This window comes from Fukomys damarensis, unplaced genomic scaffold, assembly GCF_012274545.1.
Source record: "Fukomys damarensis isolate Sample0158 unplaced genomic scaffold, DMR_v1.0_HiC HiC_scaffold_38, whole genome shotgun sequence".
In the NCBI taxonomy this organism is placed as follows: domain Eukaryota; kingdom Metazoa; phylum Chordata; class Mammalia; order Rodentia; family Bathyergidae; genus Fukomys; species Fukomys damarensis.
Window position 1 is genome coordinate 24,466,007 of NW_022900950.1, and position 11,048 is coordinate 24,477,054.

An 11,048-nucleotide genomic window follows, 5' to 3' on the forward strand; every position below is an offset into this window, starting at 1 on the left:
TGGTTTTTTTTTTTTTTTTTTTTTTTTGTACTTGGGATTGAACTCAAGACCTTGCGCTTGTGAGGCAGGTGCAGCACCACTGAGCTACGTCCCTGGCCCTTCAAATAATGTGAATTTTAATGCCTACACAGCATTGCCAAGATACACTGTATTGTAATTCATTAAATCAGTTCCCTGACAATGGACATTTAAGTTGTTTTGGGGTTTCTTCTTTTTTTTTTTTTTTTTTTTGTTTGGGGTGAACTCGGGTCCTTGCACTTGCAAGGCAGGCCACTGAACCGCTGAGCTAAATCCCTGGCCCCTGGGGTTTCTTCTTAAATACTGATTTATTTTGTTTTGCTTCTCATTGTTCAATCTCAGTGTTTTTCTTCTAATTCTTACAGTGAAACTCCAGTAGACATCTTGCAGATATTTAGAGTTGGCAGAGTGAATGAAGCCACAGAATTTTTGAGCAAACTTGGCAATGTGAGGTCCTTGCTGCATGGGTCTCCTGTACAAAACATTGTAGGAATCTTATCGCGGTAAGAATGGGGCCTCTTTATCTTTCTAAATTTTCAGGCTCACAAATGTGAGCCTCCTTTCTTTCCTCCTTTTTTTCTAAACCATATAGGTCATATAACAAATGCTAGCATGACTGGTGAAAAATGAACTCACTCACTCACATTGTTGGTGGAAATGTAAACTAGTACAACCATTAGGGCAATCAGTATGAAGATTTCTCATGGAGCTAAAATTAGAAATTCTATATGACCCTGCTATGCCCCTTCTATGTATCTTCCCCGAAGAGTTTAACACATCATAATATAGTGATACATGCATACTAATGTTTATAACAGCACAGTTCATAATAGCTAAGTCCTGGAAGCAGCCTGTATACCCATCAACAGATAATTGGATAAAGAAATTGAGGTATCTATATGTGATAGAATACTATTCAGCTTTAAGAGGGGCAAATTTGAGACATTTGTAGGAAAAAGGATGCACCTAGAAAATAAAATATTGAGTGAAATAAGTCAGACACACAAGCTTGAATACTATATAGTATCTGTCATTTGAGTAAGGCCAAGTACAAACTAAGAGAAAAATGAAGGATAGGAGACAAGGGGATGGCTCTCTTGAAGATGAGGAGGGGTCCAGGGGTGAAGGGAGAGGGGAAGGGGAGGGGGTATATGTAGAGTGAAGACATGCCATGTACAAGGTCCTATTTCCCCATCCTCTCCCCTGGTCTCCTGGACCCCTTCTTATGTTTACTGTTTACTTAAAGCACAACCCTAATTTTCTGTTTGCTTTGAATAATACATTAAGGCTAAAACTGAAGTCACAGGTGCAAGGGGTATTATTGAGTACATTTATGCTCTATAATTAAGTACTTAAGAAACTTAAAGGTATAGCTCAGAAGTAGAGGGCTTGCCTAGAATTCATGAGACCTTGGTTTTGATCCCCACACTGCAAAACAAAACAAACCATAAGAAAGTTAAAAAATACATAAACTGAGCGTGGTGGTATACATCTATAATCCCAACAATCTAGGAGGCTGAAGCAGGAACAGCAAAAGTTTAAATGTAGCATGGGAAACCTAGCTACTTAGTGAGATCCAGTCTCAAAATTTAAAATATAAAAAAGCTGAGAAGGGCCAGGGATTTAGCTCAGTGGTGCTGCTGCCTGCCTTGCAAGTGCAAGGTTCCGAGTCCAATCCTGGGTACCAAAAAAAAAAAAAAAAAGGATAAAAATAAATAGAAAGAGCTGAGAATGTTTCTCAAGACCAAGACCCTTGGTTCAATTCCCATTATTGCAAAAAACAAAACAATACCTCTTAATATAAAATTCAAGGAATAGATATTCATAGCCAGGCATGTTGGCACATTCCTCTATTCCCAGCACTCTGCAGGCTGGGGCAGTCAGATCATGAGTTCAAGGCCGATTTGGGTTATATAAGGAGTTCAAGGCCAGCCTGGACTATATGATGAAACCCGGTCTCAAAAACAAATAATAGATGTTTGTGTCATAAAAAAAAGAAGTCTCTCTCTTTACCTGCCTTTCTGGGAATAACTGCAGTTTCACTTGGACTGTGAAGAATCTTCTGACTACTAAAAGCCCAGCAGAAACCTCCCTGAGGTCCCAAGTGAGGGACAGATACAGTCAACATGGAGCTTACATGGAGACTCACCTGGAGGAGGCAGGAGCTAGCCAGCTGCCCAGCGCTGCGGGGGACCATGATGAGAAGCCAGCCACAGCTGGTGACATTTCAGTGGTACCCGGAGCTCCACTGGGGGATTGCAGTCATCCCTGGGTGTGCACAAAGAACTGTTTCCGGGACCCTGTCACAGCAAAGTCTTCCCATGCTTGAGGATCTTATAGAAAATGGTGTAATCTTTTCATAGCACCTATGTAATTGCTCCAGTATACTTAAATTATCTCTAGATGGCTTAAAACTCAAAGTATAGTATAAATGTCCTGAGATACCTGCTATACCGTGTTTCTTTTTCTTTTTTTTATGGTACCGGGAATCAAACTCAGGCCCTTGTGCTTGCGAGGCAGGTGGCGGAACCACGGAGCCAAATCCCCTGTTATACCATGTTCTTTAGGAAATAATGACTAGAAAAAAGTGTGTACATGTGCAGTAGAGACACAGTTTTTGCAAGTATTTCCGTCCTCTGGTTGACTCTATAGAGTGGACCCATAGGTACAGAGAGCCAGCTGTACTTTGGCGCTCATTCTTAAGGTTATGCATGTCATGCTTTTAAACTAGCACTGTCCTGCTAGAATTATTAAGGTATAATAAAAAATTTCTTTTTCTGGCAGATCTTTATAATGCCCTTTTCTTTTCAGAGGGTTGCTTTTACCCAAAGTCGTTGAAGATCGTGGAGTGCAAAGAACAGACATTGGAAATCTCGGGAGTGGTATTTATTTCAGTGACTCACTCAGGTTAGTATGCTCTTATATCAGTTATTCATGCCCATCACCCAGAAATCACTACCAGATCTGCTGTATGTTCTCCTCCATCTCTCTTTGTAAAGAGGTTTTTCACCCTTGATACAGATCATCAAATTCAATCAGTTTTCTCAGTATACTATAGAAGCATCTTTTTTGATATATATTTGGTAAACTTAAATTTGAAATTATTTTAGTCATTATACTCTCCTTAGAGGTGTCACGTATATTTTCTTACTGAATCCTTACAGTGCCCTGAAGTAAGTCCTTTTACTATCTCCGTATCCCAGATGGAAACACTGAGAGGATCTTGCCTCTGAATGTACAGCTAAAATGGGATGCAAGGCCAGGCATAGTGATACACATCTTTAATCCTAGCATTTAGGAGACTGAGGCAGGAAGATTGCCATGAGTTCAAAGCCAGCAAGGGCTTCATACTGAGTTAAGACCAGTATGAACTCCAAAGTAAGATTCTATCTCAAAACAAAAACAAAAAGGGGATGCAGGATGAGCTGTACCTTTGCAGTCTTTATCCAGAGCCAGCATCCTTACTTCCACAGCCCACAAACTCCTCTCATCCTTAAGATAAGCGCTTGCATATGTAGTTGGACTCGTTATTAGTCTTTAAACGTTTATATTATACATTCTTATACCTTGTACAAAATAGTACAAGATAAAATTTTTTAGATACTGCCATATTTTGTGGGCATTCAGCTGATTCTAATGAAATTGAAGTCCTCAGTGACTTGTCGCAGAATAGCTTCAGTGGGAAAATCTGAAGAGATGTCTAATGCTCCCACGTCCTACGTGTACTCCATTTTCTGTTGGTTTTCCTTGTTTAAAAACCAGAAATCTGAACAGAGCAAATTATTGTGGATTGAGTAGCAATTAATAGTCAGGCAAGAAGAAATGTTCTTTGGACTCTTGAGTCAAGGGAATGGTGAGAAGGAAGGAGTTAGAGATTGACAGCGTAAAACCAAGGTCAGGTTTGGTAGGGAGGATTTCGGAATGTTTGGTAAATTAAGGGAAGTACTCACCGCAGGGAGAAAATGAATAGCAGAAATGGGGAAACCGGTTCTTTATCTAAAAAATACAAGTCTTAAGGTGTGGAAAAAAGAAAAGTCCTCCTGGAAATGCTTTGATGCTTTGGATTTGACCTTTAAAAAAATATAAAGGTTGGGCCAGGGATTTAGCTCAGCGGTTCGGTGGCCTGCCTTGCAAGCACAAGGACCTGTGTTCAATACCCGGTGCATACATACATACATACATACATACATACATACATAAATAAAGGTGGGGGGGTTAGCTCAGTGGTTCTGCTGCCTGCATCGCAAGCACAAGGACCTGAGTTTGATCCCTGGTATTATATATATATATATATAGAGAGAGAGAGAGAGAGAGAGAGAGAGAGAGAGAGAGAAAGAGACAGAGACAGAGACAGAGAGAGAGATGTGTTCCAAAAATGGTGCCCCAAAATACTCCTTAACCTGTGCTCCTAACAGCAAGGTGTGTTTACTAAAGCTACTAATCCCCAAAGAAAAGGAAACAAAATCTCATTTGGGTATCATTTATTTCTTTGGGTTTTTTTGAGACAGGGTCTCACTATGTATGTAGCCCAGGCTAGCCTCATATTTATGGCAGTCCACCTGCTTCAGCTTCCCAAGTGCTGGGGTTTGTGCTCACTTTGGCAGCACATATACCAAGTGCTGGGGTTACAGGTGTGTGCCACCATACCTGGATGAAATTTTTTTTCTACACTTGTATTTAGAAGGCATTGTAAGAATACAATGGCTGTCTTTCCCTTGGAGCAGTCCTTACTTAGTACTTAATGTCCTTTCTGAACCTTAGTGCAGAAAACTCAATATAATTTTTCCAAATTAATAAGGTGGACTATTTTTTCCTTATTCACCACTCTGGTATTTACACATATATATTTTAGTAGCTAACAGAGATTTGGGGGAGCAATAGAATTAATTTCTCCATAAGAACAAAGTACATTGAGCACTGCATGATCAAGGTCAGTATATATGTTTGTTTGTTTTTTGGTACCAGGGATTGAACTCAGGACTTGCACTTGCCAGGCAGGCACAGTGCCCCTAAGCTAAATCCCCAGCCCTACATGTTTGTTATATTAAAATATTTGCATTACTGGGATTAAACTCAGGGCCTTTGTAATGAGCTACATTCCCAGCCCTTTTTGTTTTTTATTTTGAGGCAGGGTCTCACTAAAATGCTAAATGATAAGCTGGGGATTTAGCTCAGTGGTTCCGCCACTTGCCTTGTAAGTACAAGAACCCAAGTTCGATTCTGGGTACCTAAATAAATATGCTAAATTATCCAGGCTGCTTTAGCATTTCTTTTGTTTATTTGTTTGCTTTGTTTTTTGAGACAGGGTCTCACTATGTAGTTGAGACTGACCTGGAACTCACTATGTAGCCCAGGCTGGTCTCAAACTCACAGCGATCCTCCCACCTCAGCCTCTCGAGTGCTGAGATTACAGGCGTGCACCACCACACCCAGCTTTATATTAAAAATTTTAGGTGGGACTGAGTGTGCATCTCCACAGTAGAGTGCTTACCTACCATATGTGAGGCCCTGGCTTCAATCCCTAGCACTGCAAAAAAATTTAGTCAATTAAGTCCATATGAAGTTCTAACTTGAATTTTTGGAGATATTTCAGTAGGGTTGAAATTTAGAATGATTTGCTAGGAAAGGGTTTTTTTCAACAGTATAAGATTGAATATCCCTTATCTGAAATATTTGGTACCAGAAATTTTTTTTCATATCTGGGGATATTTGCATTTGCATAATGAGCTATCTTGGGTTTGGAATTTCAAGTCTAAACATGAAATCCATTTATGTTTACACTTTCTGTACCTAGCCTGAAGGTGGTTTTATACACTATTTTTAGTGTACCTGTATTTTGACTGAAATTCAGCAGATGACATAAGCTATGGAATTTTCCATTTGTGGCATCCTATTGGTACTCAAAAAATTTTTGGAGCAGATTTTGGATTCAGATTTTTGGATTAGTTATATTCAACCTGTGTTTTCTATTTACATAATAACATGTTGACATATACTTATAAATTATGAGAATGTGTTTATTTCCTTTCACATGAAGCACAAGCATTAAGTACTCACACCCAGCAGAGACAGATGGCTCCAGACTCCTAATCATCTGTGATGTGGCCCTCGGCAAATGTATGGACTTATTCAAGAAGAACTTCTCCTTAACTGAAGCACCTCTGGGCTTTGACAGTGTGCATGGAGTTTCACAGACAACCTCTGTCCCTACAGACTTTGAGGTATTTTTATGTCAAGAAACAGGCAGAGCTTGGGGTATAGCTCAGTGGAAGAGCACTTATGTAGTAGCATGGATAAGACCTTGGGTTCAGGCCCCAGTACCGCAAACAAAAACAAAAACAAAATTTTAAAAACCAGGCAAAGAGAGATCTGAATGCCCAAGGAACAGCCTTAGGTTTTTGTTCCAACTTTTATTAGTTATGCTTCCATTTAAATTTTTATTTTAGGGACCAGAATTTAGCTCAGTGGTGCCACCACCTGCTTTGCAAGTGCAAGGTCCAGAGTTCTGTCCCTGGTACCCACCCCCAAATTTATTATTTTATATCTACTGCCTGGATTTGGTGTTTTCTGAATTTCTGGGTGAAATTCTGCTTTTTTGATTTCCCTTACCTATGAAGTTGTTCTTGTTTTTTACCATCTATTCTTTTTACTCTAGGATGATGAATTTGTTGTATATAAAACCAATCAAGTTAAAATGAAATATATTATTAAATTTTGCATGGCTGGAGATCAAATAAAGGACTTTCATCCTCAAGATTGTAGTGAATTAGAGGAATACAGACCTGAGTTTTCAGATATCTCAAGATTTGAAGGTAAGACAATTTTCTGGAATGCTGGGTTTTGTTGTGATACTATTTATAGAAGTGAAACATTTGCAGTGGTATTTATATTCATGTCTGATAATAATATCTGTGATCTCACACTGAATTTTTCATTTTCTTTTTTATATTGTACACATGAAAACCAGGTCGCTCAAGAAAAGTTGAGTGATCTCACAATTCCATGTTCTGTCATTAGTATCTCTCTGTGAGCATCTTCTCAGGAATAACCATGTAGCTCAGTGGCACCATGCCTGCCTGGCAAGTGCAAAGTCCTGAGTTGGATCTCAAATACCTTCTGTATTTGTCTGGTTTTTTTGTTGTTGTTGTGGTTGTTGTTGTTGTTGTTACTATAATGAAATACCTGAGACTGGGTATGTTATTAAAAAGATGTATGTGTAACCTACAGATTTTGGCAAGTCAAGGGCAAGGCAGAGGCAGGAAGGGGCCTCCTGACAACCCCACCTCTTAAAGGTCCCACCCTGCCCTGGGCACCAACCTGCAACATATGGACCTTTAGGGGCTGAACCACTTCCAAGCCACAGCACCCATAGAACCATTTAAGATGTCACAAGTACAAAAAGTACAATTGAGAAGAATAGAATAGAAAAAAAACACAGCTTTAGAGTCAGTAAACTTGGTTTTGAATGTCAACTCTACTCCTTAGTAGGCTGTGCAGACGGAATTTGTTAGGGACAAATCATGTAACTTATCTGCACTCCAACGTCCCTCAGATGGAAATGAGAATGGTATCAGTATGCTGTAAGGATGAGTGGGAAGAGTGAAGGGCTGACACAGACTGTAACAAGCCACTTATGTATCAGTAGAAGTACAGTTGCGTAAGAGCATGACAGCGTCTCAGAAATTCATGAGCCCAAGCTATATAATGCTTAGTAGGACCGAAAAACATGTTAACAAGCTCTATGTGGTGATATATGCTAATAGTCCCAGCTACTCAGGAGGCTGAGGTAGGAGGATCACTTGAATCTAAGAATTCAAGATAAGCCTGGGCAACATAGCAAAACTGTAACTCCAAACCAAACCAATCTGTCCTGTCCCTATCCCCACCCTTCCCCTTTAAGACTGTGCTTAAATTATTTTATTTATTTATTTATTACTTCTGATTGAACCTAGGGTCTTGCATGTGCCGTGGGTAAGCACTCTACCCCTAAATTATATACCCATTCCCCATGTTTTAAAAATCAGAAGTGTATGTATTAGCTGGGTGTGGTAGTACATACCTGTAGTTCCAACACTGGGAGACTGAGGCAGAAGGAAGAAAAATTCATTCCCAACCTGGACAACTTAATTGATTTAGTGAGATTCTGTCTCAAAAAAATAAAAAGGTCTGAGGATGTAACTCAGTGTAAAATCCTTGGATTCAGTTCCCAGTACCAACAGCACATGCACACAGAGGGAGAAATGTATATATTCATATTTGTTCAAGTGGACAACTCTAATTTTTTCTATGGGAGTCATTAAATGAAAATATGCAACAAGACTGTGGATACAGATATATCCATATCTTTGATATATGATGTGAACAGTTTTCCAGTATGCAGTAGTTTGATTTAGTCTTTTTCAGCATGAAAGATCTAGGTAGTTTTATATTGCTCTAGAATGCTTCTGTGGCACAATAAATAATTGTGACTGGTGATTGACCAATTCAGCGTGATAAGGGGATGCAGGTAGCAATATTCATATTTCAGCTATGCTTATTGGGATAATCTAAGACTTCAGTATATATGTATGTTGAAATGGAAGTCTTTCAATTAATAGCATCATTTCATGTTTTTTAAATCACACTTCAGAGCCTCCTATTTAAAAAAGGCAGAAGTGATCTGGGAGTAGAGATCTGTGGTGAAGCACTTGCCTATGTTAAGTCTGTGTTTAATCCCTGATGCTGCAAAATAAATGAGTAAAATAAAAATTAAAAAGACAGAAGTGCTTTGAAAATTTTTCTCATGTGGGGAGTCATTCACTTTTCAGATTATTATCTGTTCATTTTTTTCCTAAAATGTAATATATGCAGTGATGGAAGAATAAAGGTCAAGATAACAAAAATAGAACAGGGATGATTTTAAGGGCTAACACTGATATTTGTAATATGTAGATTACCAGTTACCAGACCCTAAGCCTTCCAGCACCATCAAGGCCGGCCTTCAGGATGCTTCTGGAAACTTGGTTCCTCTAGAGGGTGTTCACATCAAGGGGAGAATAATAGACTTTGTAGCCCAGGTATGCTTTCTGTGCTTTTATGATACTTGACTAGTTGAATATAAATCATAAATGAGGATTTGATTGCAGTTACATGAACTAAACAAAATTTGCATGTTATAATGTTTGTTTAGGAAATAATATGACAAGGAAAAAAAGTAGTACATAAGTGTTCAGTGCAGATGCAGTCCAGCACTATGGGAGACTGAGCCAGGAGAATCACAAACATGAGGCTGGTCTGGGCAGCTTAACAAGACCCTGTCTCAAAATAAAAGTAAGAAAAGGACTGATGTATTTCAGTGTTATAGTGCTTGCCTAGCATGCACCAGGTCCTAGACTCAATCCCCAGTACCACAAAAAAAAGAAAAAGTCCACAACATGCAAAGAGTTTTTCCCCCAGCCATCTTAATAAGAGCTATGTTCAGCATTTCTACAACTTGTATCCTAGCCATATGTGTATGAACTGCCTGAATATGTGTGTCACTGGCATTTTGTCACTTGGCATGGACTCTCCGTTGGAATGTAAGAGTGCATTATCAGGGGTGGAAATTCAAGGGACTTGATAAAAATTCAAGGAATCACATAATAGAGGACTACTCTGACTATAAAGAAGGATAAACTTGATTTGTTTGTAGGAAAATGGATGTGCCTTGAGACCATACTGTTAAGTGAAGTAACTCAGGCACACAGCTTAAATACTGCATGGTTTCTCTTATATGAAAAACTCAATATATGCAAAGTACAAAATAAAAGACAGATAATAGGGAAATGGAAAAAATTTGAGGAATCTAAAGTGATCATGTATTTTATATATGTGTGTGTGTGTGTGTGTGTGTGGTGTATATAATGTATATTTTCTTTAGTTGTTGTTCCTGCAAATGTTGTTCCATGTGGCTTATTCAAGTATGTGGATTTTTTTTGTCCTTCAGATCATAGTGTTTCAGACATACACAAATCAAAGTCACGTGCCCATTGAGGCCAAATATATCTTTCCTCTGGATGACAAGGCAGCTGTGTGTGGCTTTGAGGCATTCATCAACGGGAAGCACATAGTGGGTGAGGTAAGGAGAAGAGATCTTTGTTATCAGAGTCTCAATGGCCCTAGAGTGAGGAGCAACTTAAAAAAAATTTTTTTTTCTTTGAAAGGACCAGCTTACACAATTAGCCTCTACTTAACTGCTTAACTGGTTTCTCTCCCTACCTGTCCAGTCTTCATCTTCAATTTTTTAAAAAACTAATTTTGATATCAAAAGTTTTAAGAGATGCAAAGTTAAAAACTGGTGAAGCCATGATAAATTTTTGCAAAAATGAATCCTCTGTACCTTGCTATAAAAGTCAAGCTGAAGTGCAGGCTATTATTGTAACTTCCCAAGAAAACTTGTACCAAAAGAACTAGTGGAATTAGGTATGTAGCTCACTGGCAGAATGTTGGAGGTCCTGGATTCAATTCCCAGCACTGGAAAGAAAGAAAGAGAAAAGGAGAGAATAAAGAGAAAGGAAAGAGAGCAAGGGAGGGAAGTTGCCTAGGCTCAAACTTGGAATCTTCCTGTCTTAGCCTCCTAGAGTGCTAGGATAATAGGTATGAACTACTAGGCCTAGATGACTGAAATATTTTAATCCTAATATAATGTAGTGGGACCAGTGGGTCCTTTGTCTCGTGTACAGAAATCAGAGTAAATCTGCAGCACAAATTTTATTAAAGAAAAGCAGCATAGCAGGGTACCTCATAGACAGAACAGAGATACCTTTCAATTTTATGGGGCCTCAAAAAGGATGTAACTAATTATTGATGGTTTTCTTCCTCCCAAAGTAGGCTGGTATAAGTGGAATTTGTTAATGTATGGTTGCTAGTTTTGCATACATCTCAATTCATGCCAATGCCTGTGTTAGGTGGAGAAATACATAACAGTAATGTGAACAGTCAGCTGTCAGATTCTTTACCTTCTTCTTTCCTTTTCTTTTCTTTTCTTTTTTTTTTTTTTTTTTTTTTTTTTT

General features: G+C 38.7%; 1 protein-coding gene across 2 annotated transcripts in view; it reads left to right on the top strand.

Annotated features, from left to right (window-relative positions):
• Parp4 (poly(ADP-ribose) polymerase family member 4) overlaps positions 1–11,048 on the top strand; it is a 97,873-nt gene that overhangs the window by 27,018 nt on the left and 59,807 nt on the right. For both annotated transcript variants that reach the window (XM_010633816.3, XM_010633817.3), the window contains exons 11-16: positions 384–521; positions 2,830–2,925; positions 6,056–6,239; positions 6,674–6,830; positions 8,950–9,074; positions 9,983–10,114. In XM_010633816.3, coding sequence (XP_010632118.1) covers positions 384–521; positions 2,830–2,925; positions 6,056–6,239; positions 6,674–6,830; positions 8,950–9,074; positions 9,983–10,114 — 832 coding nt within the window. The remainder of the gene's footprint in view (positions 1–383; positions 522–2,829; positions 2,926–6,055; positions 6,240–6,673; positions 6,831–8,949; positions 9,075–9,982; positions 10,115–11,048) is intronic.